This window comes from Saimiri boliviensis, chromosome 21 (assembly GCF_048565385.1).
Source record: "Saimiri boliviensis isolate mSaiBol1 chromosome 21, mSaiBol1.pri, whole genome shotgun sequence".
In the NCBI taxonomy this organism is placed as follows: domain Eukaryota; kingdom Metazoa; phylum Chordata; class Mammalia; order Primates; family Cebidae; genus Saimiri; species Saimiri boliviensis.
Window position 1 is genome coordinate 23,857,144 of NC_133469.1, and position 17,250 is coordinate 23,874,393.

Sequence of the window (17,250 nt, forward strand, 5' to 3'; positions counted from 1 at the left end):
GGCTGAGGCAAGAGAATCACTTGAACCCGGGAGGCAGAGGTTGCAGTAAGCAGAGATCACACCACTGCACTTCAGCCTGGGCGAGAGTAAGACTCCATCTCAGGAAAAACAAAAACAAACAAACAAAAAAAAAACCCTTTCTGAGGCTATGATCCAACCCATTGGGGAAAATGGCTGTATTCATACACTGGGGCTATACTGTGACGGGCTGAATTGTGACCCCAACAGTTCCTATGTTGAGATCCTATCCGTATGCCCGCCCACTCCCCTCACCCCATACCTCAGAACGTGACTGTACTTGGAGGTAGCATGGTTAGAGATGGTTAGGTTATAAGGAGGCCATTAGGTGGGCCCTATTGCAGTATAACAGGTGTCTGTGAAAAAAATTAGCATGGACTGTGGGATGACCATGTGAAGAAAAAGGCAGCGATCTGCAAGCCAAGGGGAAAGGCTCAGAAAGCAAGCCTGCTGGTGCCTTGGTCTTACGTGTTCCAGCCCCCAGAATTTTGAGAAAATACATTTCTGTTGTTTAAGCCACGCTTTTTATGGTACTTTGTAATGGCAGCATGAGCAGATTATACATTCACCATTTCAGACTAAGCATTTGAGACAGAGTCTGCTGCCCCAGCTAGGCTTCACACCCTCTTGGGGGCCATGGCATCTTTGTTAACCAGTATGTCCCTGTCTTGCTTCACTCTCTTCTGCCTCCCCACAACTCCAGCTGAAAACACAAAGGTGGCTCTTCAGTCTGTCCCACCGGGAAGGCCCTGCTTCTCTGCACACCTTTCTTTTTCTTTTTTTTTTTTTTTTTTGAGACAGAGTTTCGCTCTTGTTACCCAGGCTGGAGTGCAATAGCGCGATCTCGGCTCAGCGCAACCTCTGCCTCCTGGGTTCAGGCAATTCTCCTGCCTCAGCCTCCTGAGTAGCTGGGATTACAGGCACGCACCACCATGCCCAGCTAATTTTTTGTATTTTTAGTACAGACGGGGTTTCACCATGTTGACCAGGATGGTCTCGATCTCTTGACCTCGTGATCCACCCACCTCGGCCTCCCAAAGTGCTGGGATTACAGGCTTGAGCCACCGCACCCGGCCCCTCTGCACACCTTTCTAGCTGGCAGTGTCCTGCACATCCTTTCCCAACATTCCTCTGTTACTGTGACTCCTGTTGGTGGTATTTTCACTATACCTTTGGGATCTTCCTTTTTTTGAGACAGATTCTCACTCTGTTGCCTGGGCTGGAGTGCAATGGCGGAATCTCAGCTCACTGCAACCTCCGCTGCCCAGGTTCACCCAATTCTCCTGCCTCAGCCTCCGTGTAGCTGGGACTACAGGCACACACCACACTTGGCTAACTTTTTTGTATTTTTAGTTGAGACAGGGTTTCACTATCTTGCCTCCCATTTGAGAGCAGCAGTTGACGTCTTTGTCATCCTGTTCCCATTACCTGGTGAGGGATAGCATCTGTCACCCCAGTCCATCTCAGGTGAATTACTTTTAATTCTGGCCGGGCTTAGTGGCTGATGCCTGTAATCCTACTGCTTTGGGAGGCCAAGGCAGGTGGATCACTTGAGGTCACTTGAGGTTAGGAGTTCAAGACCAGCCTGGCCAACATGGCAAAATCCCGTCTCTACTAAAAATACAAAAATTAGCCATATGTGGTGGTGCATGCCTGTTATCCCAGCTACTTGGGAGGCTGACGCAGGAAAACTGCTTGAACCAGAGAGGCAGAGTTTGCAGTGAGCTGAGATTGGAGTCACTGCACTCCAGCCTGGGCAGCAGAGTAAGGCTCTGTCTCAAAAAAATAAATAAATAAATAAAATAAATAAATAATTCTGACACAAGACAAAGGAGCATTTTGATTAAACCAGTATTTATTGTCAGCGTGCCTGATTCTGTGGAAAGCAGACTTGAACCCTGGTCATTCCTGCTCTCTGGGGCAGCATGTTAAGGAGGGCTGCCTACAAGTCTATCTCCCAAACTGCACTTGTGTGTACACCTTGGTGATGTCACTGTACCTGCCTTCAGGCGGCTGGTAGTTAGGGATCGGTGGTGTGTAATGTGGCCCTTCCCTCTCAAACGGGAACAGGTTAGAATCCCGCTTGATGGCCTCAGCATGGAGTTTCGGGGACTCGAGTCGTAGTTCCTCCAGAGCTTCCTCCTGGGCTTCTAGCATGGCCCTGATGGTGTCCCTCTCCATCTCATGCTCTTGTTGCTTGTACACGGACCACTTCTTCAGAAGCAGAGCTCTCCGCTCAGTCTCCTCGAAGGAGAGCTCCACCTGAGGCCTCTGTCTGCAAAGAAGCTAAGGGTTACCAACCTCACTGGCATGGAAGTCTGTGACTGCAGCTGACACAAGTATCCCCATTGCCAGACACAGACTGGACTTAGGAAATAAAACAAGTTTTGAACAAATTAAAAAATGGATTGTTGAATGTGGCTGCAGCTGCAACTGATGTTGGGAACCAAGGTCATTTGCTTTCCGTCAGAAGAACAGATGGTCTCAGGAGACTGTGGTAGCACTTCCTCTGCCCCAGGCAAATGCTACCTTCGGTGAGAGGTGACTTTAACACCTGCCCCTTTATAGATGGTGTACACTGCTTACAAAAGGGCAGCACAAGCTGCTAACCCTGAACACAGTCCAATCCCAACAAATACCAACTAAAGGTATCTGCATGATAAAACAAGAGGCCAAGGGTTTTCTGTCAGGATGAGGCGAGAGTTTCAGACTCAAGGACCAAGGGATTAGAAACAGCTAAGACTCCTCATGCATGACAGTGACATGAACTCCAGAGCAGTGCTTAAGCATCTGGCCTGGATGATCAGTTGTCTTAAGTTCTTTCCCACCTAGAGCCATTTAAAATGCCACCCAAGAATGCTTTCTCCTGCTCCCAAAAGGAGCAAGAGCTCATCAGGGCCTAGTCAGCTCAAGCCTACTGACCCATTACTATCACAGTTGTGAACTACAGACACAACTACCTGAAGCTGATAGAACTTCTTTGCCCTGAGGACTTCGTCCTTAGAGAAGGATCCTTACCTTGCTTTATCCAAGAACTTTGCAGGGGTAATAAAATCTTCAATAGGAATTAGCTCTTGAGTAGCCTTTTCCAGTTTTCGGATCCTCCTTTTCAAACGGTCCTTTACTGCTTGGTCTTTTTTAGGATCTACCTTCTTCTTCTTTCGAAAAGGTTCTGATCTAATAGATGAAAAACATTAAATATTTTCCTCAGGCCAGGCGCGGTGGCTCAAGCCTGTAATCCCAGCACTTTGGGAGGCCGAGGCGGGTGGATCACGAGGTCGAGAGATCGAGACCATCCTGGTCAACATGGTGAAACCCCGTCTCTACTAAAAGTGCAAAAAATTAGCTGGGCATGGTGGCACGTGCCTGTAATCCCAGCTACTCAGGAGGCTGAGGTAGGAGAATTGCCTGAGCCCAGGAGGCGGAGGTTGCGGTGAGCCGAGATCGCGCCATTGCACTCCAGCCTGGGTAACAAGGGCAAAACTCCGTCTCAAAAAAAAAAGAAAAATTTTTTCCTCTTCAGTCTCATGAACCTACTGAGAGACAAGATGGTAAGTACCCCATATTGAGCTCTCCACTGGGGGAGGGAGCTGTGTGTGACTGACTCAGTGTGGTGAGGAAGTAGGTACTCCACCCGAGAGTACTTGTGAGAACTGTGTGGGTGCCATCAACTACAAGAAACAGTACAGGCCGGGCGCGGTGGCTCACGCCTGTAATCCCAGCACTTTGGGAGGCCGAGGAGGGTGGATCACGAGGTCAAGAGATCGAGACCATCCTGGTCACCATGGTGAAACCCCGTCTCTACTAAAAATACAAAAAATTAGCTGGACATGGTGGTGCGTGCCTGTAGTCCCAGCTACTCAGGAGGCTGAGGCAGGAGAACTGCCTGAACCCAGGAGGCGGAGGTTGCGGAGGTTGCGGTGAGCCGAGATTGCACCATTGCACTCCAGCCTGGGTAACAAGAGCGAAACTCTGTCTCCAAAAAAAAAAAAAAGAAAACAGTACAAAAGCAGCCAGGGGTGGTGACTCACGCCTGTAATCCCAACACTTTGGGAGGCCGAGGTGGGTGGATCATGAGGTCAGGAGTTCGAGACCAGCCTGGCCAACGTGGTGAAACCCTGTCCCTACTAAAAATACAAAAATTAGCCGGGTGTGGTGGCATGAGCCTGTAATGTCAGCTTCTCAGGAGGCTCTTGGGAGGCTGAGGCACGAAAATCACTTGAACCTGGGAGGTGGAGGCTGCAGTGGGATGAGATCATGCCACTGCACTCCAGCTTACACAACAGAGTGAGACTCTGTCTCAAAAAAAAAAAAAAAAAGTACAAAAGCAACGTGGGGCATCAGGGGTATAAATTCAGGGGAAGTGTTCATCTTTAGTGCTGGGATTCAGGTGTCCCTTGGGATTATACTGAAAAGTGAAAATACCAAACTCTTGGATTAGAAGCTCATTATGATTAAAATTTATTTGTGTGCCGGGCCAAGTGGCTCAGGCCTGTAATCTCAGCACTTTGGGAGGTGAAGGTGGGGGTATTACCTGAGGTCAGGAGTTTGAGACCAGCCTGGCCAACATGGTGAAACCCCATCTCTACTGAAAATACAAAATTTAGCTAGGTGTGCTGGTGGGCACCTGTAATCTTAGCTACTCGGGAGGCTGAGGCAGGAGAATTGCTTGAACCCAGGAGATGGAGGTTGCAGTGATCTGAGATTACACCATCATACCACTACACTCCAGCTTGGATGACAGAGTTCTCGAGACTCTGTCTCAAAAAAAAAAAAAAAAAAAAAAACCAAGAATAATCAAATCCTCTACCATCAAGACTGACTGAATCAAGAGATTCAGAAAGAGTCCAGAGTGCCAGGTGGAAATACCTTTAATTCTTGCACCTTCCCCACACTCTTAAGGGCCTCAGAATGGGCAGGAAAGAGGAAGACTCATGGAGAAACAGTAGTTTAAGCTGTGCCCTTTAAAACACGCAAGAGGCCGGGAACTGTGGGTCAGGCCTATAATCCCAGCACTTTGGGAGGCCGAGGTGGGCGGATCAGGAGGTCAAGAGATGAGACCATCCTGGCCAACACGGTGAAATCCCGTCTCTACTAAAAAATACAAAAATTAGCTGGGCATGGTGGCACGCGCGCCTGTAGTCCCAGCTACTCGGGAGGCTGAAGCAGGAAAATTGCTTGACCCCAGGAGGCGGAGACTGCAGTGAGCCGAGATTGCGCCACTGCACTCAAGCCTGGCGCCTGGCGATACAGCAAGAATCTGTCTCTAAATAAATAAATAACACGAGAATCCCTTCAAGGAGATTACTTATTGAAACTGCGAAAAAAAAAAAGAAACTGCCTCAATTTTAAAAATTACAAACAGCAATCTATGGTATGGAAAAGGCTGAAAAGACAGAAAAGCATCGGCCTACATTTAACTGAGAAACTTTGTAGGGTGTTAACTTTGCAGACCACACATCCAGCAGTCTTGCTTTGTTCTGTACACATCATCTGACATGTGCGCCCCCAGATATCAGGCCCGCGGTTGAATTTTACCTCATGGGAATAAGTTCCCAGAAGGACAGCAATGAAGCTCGCTGGTGGGAGTCCCTAATCTGCATCTGCCAAGTTCCCAGAAGCCTGAAAGATACATACAAGGGTATGCATAAATATCTGATTCTCGAGGGCCGGCGCGGTGGCTCACGCCTGTAATCCCAACACTTTGCGAGGCTGAGGCAGGTAGGTGGATCACAAAGTCAGGGGCTCAAGACCAGCGTGGGCAACATGGTGAAACGCCATCTCCTAAAAATATAAACATTAGCCGGGCGTCGTGGCACGCGCCTGTAGTCCCAGCTTCCGGAGGCTGAGGCAGGATAATTGCTTGAACCGGGGAGGCAGAGGTTACAATGAGCCGAGATCGTGCCACTGCAGTCCAGCCTGGGCGGCGGAGCGAGACTCCGTTTCAAATAAATAAGACAAATAAATAAATATGACTCTGTCCCACTTCACAGGAAAAGAAAAAATTACAATGCCCCCGAACCCGGGGCATTTGTAACTAGGTGTGACAGCAAGGTCAACGTGGGAGAGTTTTCAAAGTCTTTTCGTTCACACCGCGGAGACTTGGGCAGGACCCCTGCTCGCCGGGGTGCTCAGATTGTCATCCGTTAAGAGTCACGATCCCATGGCTCATCCCTGAGATATTCGCGCACCGGGAGGCGAGCAGGGAGCACCGGCACGTTCCGGCCGACAGACGCGGAAACCCCGTCTGCGCCCTGGGCGCTCCGCTACCCGCCTGCGTCCGCACTCACCCGCTCGTCGGGCGCAGAGCTGGCGAGACACCTCGCAGCACCAACGTAGTCATGGCTACTCTCGTCGTTTCCGGGCCTGCGCCCCGCCGCAGTCCAGCCCGCGGCGCCTCCCGCGGAGGTCAGCCCGCCCCGCGCTCCGGCGTTCCGGCTGGGACGCGCCTGTGCCCGCCCCCGACGCAGCCCCGCCTCGGGCGACCGCGGCGCACACTCTGGCGCCTCGCGCTCGGCGCGGCTCGGAGTCCTCCCTTCCGTCCCCGCCCTGAGCTGCGTGCGCGCTTCTGCAGCGGGCACAGCCTCGCCAGCCGGCTCCTAAACGGTTGGTCGGTCTGCGCCCTCGCGCGAGCCTCGGCCCTGCAGTGCAGCCGGAGTGGCCAAGGGGGCGGTCCCTCTGCGCGCCGGAGTCCCAGTGTTCACGTCTATGCAAACGCCTCTGATCTTACACTAAAGCGCCCGCCCCAGCCTCCCACTCCAGGGTGGGCTCGTGCCCCGCATTCGGCGAGTCCGAAGCCCGGGTCGCCTCCCAGCGCCGGCGTGGAGCCTGGCGCTCGCGAGATGCCCGGTAGCGCGTGTTGATGAATGACGGAAGCTGGTTAATAAGTCAGACTCAGACTGGCGAGGCAGAGGTGGTGACGGGCGGTCCACGCCACTTGGGCCCCGCCTGTCTCTGCGGCCGGCCCAAGCTGCGACTCCAGGCCCCGCTCGCTGTCCGCTGTCCAGGCGAACCGCCCCTTCTTGGGCGCCCGCGCCCGGGCCCTACCCGAAGCCCCTGCCCGCCGAGGAGCCGGGGCGGCCCAGTCCGCGTGGGGAGCGGTTTCCCGCCGGGGCGATTTGGCAGGTGCGCGCCGTGACTTCCGGCGTTGCCCGGGAGCCGCCTGAGGAGGAGCGGCGCAGGGGATGCGGCTGTGGTGGCGGCGGCGGCGGCCGAGCGCGGGGGGCGGCTGTGGCGGCGGAGGGGGTCGCGGGCCGGCGATGGCGCGGCGGCCCTGAGGGCGCGGGGCGGGCGGCGGCCGGAGGGCGGGCGGCGCGGGAGGAAGCGGCGGCGGTGGCTCCATGGCCCGGGCGCGCTGAGGGACCCGGCTCTCGCCTCAGCCCGGCGGCGGCGGCGGCGGCCGAACAATGAAGCTCCTGAAGCCGACCTGGGTCAACCACAATGGTGAGTGCGCGCAGGGGTCGCGGGAAGCCGAGCCCGGAGTCGGGCCCGGGGCCGGAGTCGCGTCGGGGCGTGCGCGAGCCCTGCGCGCCTCTCCCCTGCCGCCCGGCGCTCGGTGCCCCGGCCGGGCAGCCGACGGGAGCGGACTTTGTCCTCGGCGCGGGGAGGCCGGGGAGCCCCAGCACGTGCTCCGGGTTGACCGCAGCGAAGGCCATCTTCGCCCCGGGCCCCGGTCCCGAGCCTTCCGCTGTCCACCTGCGGTCCTCGGAGGGGCCGCGGCCTGGCGCCCGGGAGCGGGCCTCGGTGCCGGCCGGTCCCTGCCGCGGGTCTGCATCGTCCGGGAAGTGCTCAGATGGTCCTGAAGGTGAAAGCGGGACGAAATCCCCCTTGTGGCCTTTCAGTGGCAGGGCGAAGATCCGAAATCCGCCGGAGGGACTCGGACTGCCCCTCTGGATCTGGTGACAGTGCCCCGAGTTGGGGAACTGTGGTCCCTGAATAGGAGGTCTTAGGAGGGACCGCGCCGAAGGATCCGCGGTTAACGCTGCGCTGGGGCACCCGGTGGATGAGGCGCAGGTGTGTTCCGGGCGAGGGGCTTCCTTAGCTCTGCGTCGGTGGCCTCCAAGCACACCCTTGGGGGACAGACTCACCCACCCTGTATCTTGACTCTGATACAGAGAAGCCAGTGGTAACCAGTTTCGTCATAGTTCTGCCTCGTTGGCAGAACTGCTGCAGGAGTTGGTGTTTGCTCCCCAGGGAGATGATAAAAGCGCGCTCCCCCTCCGCCTCACCACTCTGCTGCCAGCACTGTAGCACGGAAAGCCATCCAGGGAGGCTCCTCCAGCCCAGGGCCTGATTCTGGCCTGTCTCTGACTGCTGGCAGGCAAAGGGTCACCCTGATGCTGTCTGGTTCCTCATTTCTACTTTGCAATGCGACTAGAGGGTGCAAGAAGAATAGAGACGTGAACATGCGGCTTTTTCGTTTTGAGCTTGGTCCCAGGGTGCTCTCTACTACCATAACTAAACTGAGTTGATAACGTCTGTGTTCACCTCCTGCCACCTCTCTCCCCGTGCATCTTTTTATGTGTCATCTTTCCCATTTTTTCAGGGATTACGTGAGGTCATGTGTTTCTTTGGAAACCGTTTGTCCTGCCTTAACCCGGTAGATTTCCTGTATCACTGTCTCTGTGCTTTGCCTTGCATGGAAGGGGTGGGGGTACTTCCCATACAGCCCCAGGGTAGGAACTGCCCCAGTCTCCTCTGTATACCCTGCTGCCTTGAGCAACCTCTTCCACATGATGGGTATGTGAGAAATATTGGCTAAAATGGCTTAGAAAGCTGAGGTTTTCATATTTATCAAGATGAAGTTTTACTGTGCATGAAAGCAGAGGCCTTGAGTTTTAGTTTCATTTCTCTTGTTGATCTTCAAGAGCATTTCCTGATGTGTGCTGTGCAGGTCTTTCCCTGGAGAACTGGGCCAATGTTGCAATGATGAATTATGATGCTTGTGATTAGGAAAGGAAAAATGTTATGAACTAGTTTACTGTGTGAAGGTCTGATGGAATTTTTATTTTTAAATGCCTTACATAAATCAGTTTGTGTGTATAGTCTACCAGTCTACCGTTCTCTAGCCTCTCTACTACTGTCTATCATATAACTTGTTTCTTTTTGATAAGCTCCTTTGCAGACCAAAAGTTTTATATTATGTAAACATAATTAAGTTAAGATGCTTTAGGTACCAATGAATGAGAGACTACACTAAGATCAGCCAAGCAGTCACGTGCATCAGCCTGGCAGAGCAAGTGCAATAGTGGTCCTTGTTGCTGAGGGCCTCTCCACAGCCCTAGCTAGAATGGAGCATGATAATATCTGCTCTACCTACTTCATAGTATGCTTGTGATAGTGAGTTGGGTGCATAGATATAAAAATGCTCCCCAAACTATAAAGTGCTTTAGAAATCTGAGATAATAACTAATAATAAAAAGATACGGAGACTGGCAGGATGGGATTTAACTTCTTTTAAACTTCTTCTTTGTCAAATTTCTTTTCTTTTAAAATCTCATGGAATGTTCGGAAGGACTGTCAGAGGTAAATTACCCCTGCCCTAGAGGAAATGATACTGGCCGGAATCACTGCTGAGCAGGCCGGTATAGGAATATTGGTGGCTGCTGGAACAGGGGCTGCTCAGCCAGAAGCCTGAGGAGTGGGTAGTGGCCAGTAAAATTGTGCTTGCTTTTGGAAAGCACATCACTGCACTTTCTGGCTTCCTCACTCTGTAATCATGTCTCCTATCTTGTGACACATTAACATAACTTTTTTTTTTTTTTTTTAATATAAATGGGATCTTACAGTGTTGCCCAGGCTAGACTGAAATGCCTGGGCTCAAGGGGTTTTTCCGCCTCAGCGTCCCAAGTAGCTGGGACTACAGCTATGAGCCACTGCAGTCAGCATGAACGTACTTTTTTTGTTTTTCTAAAGTCTAATGGGGGAAGTAGAGGAGAGCTCAACATTTTTCTGTGGTGTGGCAGGGAATCCATTCAAAGTGGAGAGGGTAGCTAGAACAGGGGAAAAAGTACTTGTTGAAGTGTAGGTGTACTTTGGTCTTCATTTTCTTGGCTGAAAATAGAAAAACCTCTAAGGTAGGGTTTCCCAACTTCATCAGGTTGACATTTTGGGCCATACAATTGTGTGATTGTCATCTATGTTGTATGTTTCTAGCATTCCTTGCCTCTATCCACCAAATGCTAGTAGCACTTCACAACTACCACCTAGTTGTGTCAATATCTCCAGATACTGCCAATATCCATTGATAGTCAAAATCACCCCCGGTGGAGAAGCACTTGTCTAAGTTTATCAATAAGTTAATCTTGAAGTTGTCACATTGCAGTAAAACGAGCCTTGAATATGGAATCAGACTGCATTCAAAACTGCGTAATTTACTAGCTGTGAATTTTTGAGACTTATAACTCTGCTTCTAGGCCTTGGTAAAATGAGACTTCCTCTTCCATTTTACCCTGTGACTAAATATAAAAGATTGTTAAATTAAGATATATAATAATAGCTATCATTTATATAGAAGTTATGTGCCAGGTATTGTTCATACATTTTACTTTGTGTTCTTGGATATAATATTTTTTATATATTTTATTTTAGAATTGACCAAAATAAACTTCATTTCTGAGTTAGGTTTATGTCAAAAAGTGAAAATAACAAGGTTTCTGGTTTTAAAGTTTGTAGAAAAATATAGTTTGTATGTTTAGAAAATCTTGTTGAGGGGCCAGACGCGGTGGCTCACGCCTGTAATCCCAGCACTTTGGGAGGCCGAGGAGGGTGGATCACGAGGTCAAGAGATCGAGACCATCTTGGCCAACATGGTGAAACCCCATCTCTACTAAAAATACAAAAAAAAATAGCCGGACGTGGTGGCACATGCCTGTAATCCCAGCTACTTGAGAGGCTGAGACAGGAGAATTGCCTGAACCCAGGAGGCGGAGGTTGCAGTGAGCCGAGATCGCGCCATTGCACTCCAGCCTGGGCAACAAGAGCGAAACTCCGTCTCAAAAAAAAAAAAAAAAAAAAAAAAAAAAGAAAATCTTGTTGAAATTCATGGCTCTTCCCAACTCTGGCCCTTGACTCCTGAGTTTTTTCTGGAATTCTCATGCCTGGGCAGATAGCTCTTATGCTCAGCTCTTTGGCGAAGCCCATTCTAACCAAGAGGGCCAGGACTGAAATAGCTCTTGTCCACCTTTGGCCTCTGGTTCACACTTTGATAGCAGTGTTATGAAAAGGGATTTGGGAAGATTTCAATAATAGGATAATTCGCTGGTTAGTCACATGGCCTTATGTGTGTTTTCTACTGTCCTGCAATTGGATTATTTTTACCCCTACCTTGTGTCATTCTGAAAAGGATTTGAAGATGTTCTACTGAGACATCAGCAAGAAAAATAATTCAGCTTGAAGGGAAAATGTAGGCGGAATCATACAATGATAAAGTTGGGTGGGTGGGTATGGTCCAGCATGCTGCTGGAGGGCATTGCAAACCTATGTCTGAGAATAGGTAGGGAAACGATCCTAATGGTGAGGTTATACGATTGCAGTGGCTGAGAGATAAACTTGGCAGTTGCTCTGGATCAGTGGTTCTACAGGGCAATGTCTAGAGACATTTGTGGTTGTCACAACAGGGTTGGGCCGAGTGAGTGCTTACTGGCATCAAGTGGTAGAGGACAGGTCTACTGTAAAACATCCTATAGCATGTAGAACAGCCCACAGATGGAGAATTATCTAGCCCCAAATATCAATAGTGGTAAGGGTGAGAAACTCCACTCTGGATAAGTTATTTGCCTTTTATTGTATTTGTCTTATAGTTCCAACTAGACCATAAGTTTCTTGAGAGCAAGAATTTTGTCTTCTGTTTTTGGAATCAGATATCCTGCTCTGAAGTCTGTGTGCCCTGCTGCTTGCTACATATGTGACATAAAAGGTTTTTCCATCCTTTTCCTAATCTGTTCAGTGAAGTCAATAATTCTGGCTTCACCTGTTCTGTATGATAGCTCAGAAAATGTGAATTCTCTCATCAGTTTCTCTCCTGACTTATGCCTGAAGATAGGTTGATTTAGGAAAATAACCAGAATACATCTGAAGAGGCAGAAGAAAACTGGGTGAGATTTTGCTTTGGACAATATGTATGTGGAGTTTTCACTAATTTATGCAACAGACATTGAACCTTTTTTGTGAGAGTTCTGTGGGGATCAGAGGTAAATAAGGTTCTCTCTCTCAATGGAAAGCTGTGTGGAAGATAGATGGGAGAGATTGACATACAAACCGTATTCTAGAATGCAGGGCAGTGGAAACAGGAGCTAGAGGAATAAGCATGATAGCCCGAGGAGGAAGGGCACTTCTCCAGCAGATTCAGGTTTATGGATGTGTCCTTGGACTGAACCTTGATGTGACTAGAATTGTGATGGCAGAGAAGGTGCTACAGCACATGAGACCATCAGGAGAAAAGCCTAGAGGGTGAAAGCATTTAGGAAAAGACATAGAACATGCTAGGAGAGAGGCTCAACATGGCAGGAAGGAGAATGGAGCTGGGAGGCAGAGCCTGGAACACCTTTCTAGGAGCTTGCACTTCCTTCTTAGGGTTAGGGGAGGAGATCATTGAGGCTTCTGAGGAAGCTGGATAAAACACCCAGCCTGTGTCTTAGGAAGGCCCTGGAGGAGTTAGGAGTTTCCAGTCTTGATGAGTTGTTCAGGGAGACAGGGAGGTCACAGGTGGTGGAGGTGAGAAAGAATACAGAGGCATGAAAAACAAGGCAGAGGTAGAATTAAGGGACTTAGCCATATAGGCAGGTGACTGTAGATTTGCGTCACTTTGAATTTATTTATTTTATTATTTATTTCAGACAGAGTCTCACTCTGTCACCCAGACTGGAGTGCAGTGGCATGATCTTGGCCCTCTACAACTTAAGCCTTTGGGTTCAGGTAATTCTCCTCCCTCAGCCTCCCGAGTAGCTGGGATTACAGGCACATGCCACCACACCTGGCTAATTTTTATTTTTAGCATTTAGTATTTTTGTATTTTTAATACACATTTTCGCCTATTGGCCTGGTTGGTCTCGAACTCCTGACCTCAGGTGATTCACCTACCTTGGCCTCTCAAAGTATGGGAGTTAGTCACTGTGCCCAGCCACTCTCTGAATTTATTTCTTTAATATGCTGGAGAAAGAGTATGGATGAAGACTAAGAAATGGGATTTTCTTAAACATTTGTTTTACTCTAAGAAGTGGCTGAAAAGCTATTTTCACTTTATGGGCAGAATCATAGTTACACAGCTAGGAAGGACTTCTCGGGAGCATCTGGTCTTGACTACTGAGGCCAAGTAGGAGACCTGCTGCCACTGTGCTGATCTTGGGTCCTGTCAGTGACCAGGAAGAGGATGCTCTGTGTCTGGCTTGACCCTTCCCTTCCCCCAGAGGTTGCTAGCATGTTCTGTTCATCCGGGATGTTTTGCCTGTGGACTGCAGAGATATCTAGCACATGAACCAGAGATCTGGAATGAGCCCTGGGAACCAAAAATTTATGCAAAGCACATTTTATCATCCTGCCAAAGTCAGCAACAACACCTAGAGGTGAGTGGGGGGTGAACAGTGTGCATATTATCAAATAGCACTAAGGGAGTGTTGTAAATATTGTAGGGTTGTTCCTTGTTAGCAGGACCCCAAGTTTTTTTTTCGAGTCTGCCTTCTGCAGGCCTAAGCTGTTGTGTGGGTGAGTGCCAAGGATTTGTTGAGGAACAGCCATGTGATGCCATTCCAGCCCTTGAGACTAGGAGGAGACGTCTGCTGGGACCTCCTAGAGAATTAGATAAGAGGAGATGCTTGAAAGGCTCATCTCTTCTGCTGGACTTTACTAGGTCTGCGTGTAAAAGCTAGCTTTTGACCGTGAGGACAGGGCTGATACTGATGCCAGAGAGGAAGACAGAGGGACATGTCTCTTTAAGTTGCTCAATTAATGTACCCTGAAACTGACCTATCTCAGGACTTGTTATATATGATAGAAGATTATCCTTGAAATCCTCTATGACTTGCAGCAGTACAATTTGCAGATGAAAACTGAGGCTGAGTGAGATAAGGTGACCCCCCACCACCAAGATTCCACTAGATGTGATGGAGATGTGTTGAGAGTCACACTTAGACTCCAGCCCAAACCCAGGCTTACTCTTTCTAATTTGCTAAGCACTGGTCTCTGTGCTGAGGCTGGCCACTCTGTCCTGGAGAGCTTCAGGCCCATTTCCGCCTCAGAAGGACAGCTTTCAGAAACCACGTGGTACAGTATGGGACCAAGAGTCTTTTCCTGCCTGGAGCTTGTCCTATGACTGCCTCTGTAGCCATTTTGAGTGCCTTGGGGCTTCTAACCTGGTAGGTGTCCTTTGAGGTGTACTTGGTGAGCTTTCTCTGGCATTTGGTTTTCAAGAGTTCTCTAGTTGTGGGGTATCGAGAATATTTTCAGAGAGGAGCAGAAGGGAGAGGTCTGCATCCTTGGACTTCAGATCTTCCCCATTGGCCTGATTGGTCCAACTAGGTCATGTGCCCTCTCTTGCATCAATCATCATTGCCTACTGGCTTACATAAGGGGCAGGGTGGATATCTGAATAAAACAGGGGTTCTGTTAGACACCTCCCCTGGGGAACATACACTTCTGGAAGACAGATTTTGTCTTTGCTCGTGTCCTGTCCCCAGGGCCGGAAATGATATCTAGTACACACCATAGTAGCACTCAGTAAATGCTGAAGGAGTACTGAGTGCTAGAAGGCGGTGGTGGAAAAGTGACTGATGGATAGGCAGCTAACGGTGTCTGTTGCATTTGGCTGATAGAGCTGATGTACTACAAATAAACTTCTTGTTCAAATGGCTGGCTCTTTCTGGTTAATCTGTTGGCAATTCCAATGATGAGGGGAAGTACTCTGTCCAAGCCTTACCTAAGGAGTTCATTTATATGATTCTGTCTTCTGGAGGTTTCCATTTTAGGAAAGGAAGTGGATGAAACAGATAGAAAATGGTTTTAAAACACTCCTGGCAAAAAGAAAACCCATTTAGATTAACATATGTTGCTCCTAAAAGCACTATCTTCCTCGATGCATTAGCAAACCTAGGATAGGCCAAGTCCCTGGGAGGCTACCCTGGCAAAAGCCACTGTGGTAAAGACCAGACAGAAGGGACAGCAGGCCTTATTTGAGGACGAGGGATAGACCTACGTTGGAGTGGACTCTAGGTCTGCTGCATCCTCTAACAGAAGGTCTTACAAAGAAAAGTCACTTGATAAATTCACTGCTGGTTTTTGTTTTTGTTTTTTTTTTTTTTTTTGAGATGGAGTCTTACTCTGTCGCCAGGTGGGAGTACCGTGGTGCAATCCTGGCTCATTGCAACCTCCACCTCCTGGGTCCAAGCAATTCTCCTGCCTCCCCTCCTGAGTAGCTGGGATATTACAGGTATGCACCACCACATCCAGCTAATTTTTAAATTTTTAGTAGAGATGGGGTTTCGCCAGGTTGGTCAGTCTGGTGTTGAACTCCCGTGGTCTGCCCGCCTCGGCCACCGAAAGTGCTGGTATTACAGGAGTGAGCCACCATACCCGGCCAATTCACTGCTGTTTTAAGAGCTGAAAGTAAGGGGTGGGGGGGAGAGAGAGAGTCTGTGTGTGTGTGTGTGTGTGTGTGTGTGTGTGTGTGTTTTCAGCTCTCAAAATACCAGTGAACCAAGCAGTGTGCCAGACTCTTGAGCATCCTGTTATACATCCTGACCAGTGAGACTGGGATGGGATCTGCTGAGGGTGTCCTGTGTATGTGGAAGAGAGGAGATGTGGGAGGGGAGCTTCCTCGTAAGACACACAGCCAAATCACAAACAAGAGCCTGTGAATGGGGAAACAGCAGACTTAGAGATGAGGAATGCTGAGGCAGAGGTGGGGGATGGGTGGATTTAAATGGGATGCTTTGGCAAAGCCTGAGTGAAAGGTAGCATTTGAGCAAAAACCCTGTTGCAGGAGTCAAATTTTTAGCTGGAGATTTTTGCATGCAGAATTACTGGAAAGGGCTCTTGGGATCCACACCAATGAAGGAGTGAGAGAAGCAGGAGCATACAGAGGGAGAAGGCAAGCTGTGATGTAAGCACGGCGAAAGCCGCAGCCAGCCCTGTTGGAGCTCTGGAGCTGGGGAACCCCTTCAGAGTTGTCCCAGGTTGGGGTGGAAGATCCAGGCCGTTTACTTCCGTGTCCACAGTCTGGATATAGGCTGTTTTGGGAAGGAGACCTGACCCTGCCAAAGGAGTTCTTCCACTAAGGGTAGGTCCTACCTGCAGACTGCAGGGAGCTGTCGGGGCTGCCAGCACTCCACAGATAGCTGTGGGAGTGTGCTTCAGTTCCTGGAGGCTAGGTACCTGCCATGATACCACAGCATCCACTACAGGCCTGATGGAATGGGGAAGGTGCCATCTGAGGGAAGACCATTCCAGGCAGAAAGAAGAGCCAGAACTTGCCTGGAGGGTTTGAGCAGTAGCAGGGTTGTCATTGTGATTGGAGCAAGGCAAGGGCTCTGAAAGTGGTGGCCAGAGAGTGAGTAACAGACTGATTGGGAGAGTCTAGCAGGCTGCTAGAAGACGTTGATTCTCACTGCAAGGGGAGCAGAGGACTACTGTGGTCTGACGTGGCTTTTAGAGGTCTTTCTGACTGCTGCATGGGACAAGATTGGTTGTGGGGGTTCAGGAAGAGGGAGAAGCCAGGAGACCAGTTGTAACACTAGCTACTGGTAGTAATCCAAGCAAGAGAAATGGTCTGGATAAGGATGGTGATGGCTGTGATGGCAAGGAATGGTTGGAGCTAGTGGGGAAACTGTGTGTGTGTGTGTTCATGTAATACATGTGTATATTTGTTAATATGTGTATGTGTGTATTATATACATAATATGCATTATTTTTAGGTATAATTTGCATAATAAAAGTCCAGACCTTAAATGTATAATATGTTGAATTTTGACAAATTAATGTACTTTGTAACCTGTTCCCTGATAAAGATAAGGAACATTTGCGTCTCCCAGAAAGTCTGGGTTATGGATATGTTGGGAAGGTAGGGTCAACAGGGTCAAATATGGGATATGAGATAAGAGAGAACAGGCTGGGCACGGTGGCTCACGCCTGTAATCCCAGCACTTTGGGAGGCCAAGGCAGGCAGATCACTTGAGGTCAGGAGGTTGAGACCAGCCTAGCCAACATGGCAAAACCCTGTCTCTACTAAAAATACAAAAATTA

The 17,250-nt window shown here is 49.5% G+C and overlaps 2 protein-coding genes across 6 annotated transcripts in view; one reads left to right on the forward strand and one right to left on the reverse strand.

The window, feature by feature from the left end:
* Positions 1-1,855: 1,855 nt before the first annotated feature.
* MRPL40 (mitochondrial ribosomal protein L40) lies at positions 1,856-6,444 on the reverse strand. Its single transcript, XM_003942669.3, has 4 exons — positions 6,309-6,444; positions 5,557-5,640; positions 3,037-3,195; positions 1,856-2,293 (listed from the first exon to the last, which is right to left on the reverse strand). Exons 1-4 carry the CDS (start codon positions 6,359-6,361, stop codon positions 1,969-1,971), a joined length of 621 nt encoding a protein of 206 aa, XP_003942718.1. The 5' UTR covers positions 6,362-6,444; the 3' UTR covers positions 1,856-1,968.
* Positions 6,445-7,070: 626 nt separating this feature from the next.
* The window catches only part of HIRA (histone cell cycle regulator), a 104,350-nt gene continuing 94,170 nt past the window's right edge, over positions 7,071-17,250 (forward strand). The window contains exons 1-2 of one of the 5 annotated variants that reach the window (XM_074391200.1): positions 7,361-7,461; positions 7,860-8,031. Coding sequence is in view for 2 of the 5 variants with exons in the window: in XM_039462433.2 (XP_039318367.1) it covers positions 7,425-7,461 (37 nt within the window). In the remaining 3 variants the exon portion in view is untranslated. The other 4 variants (XM_010330500.3, XM_039462433.2, XM_039462434.2 and 1 more) reach the window with 4 other exon arrangements.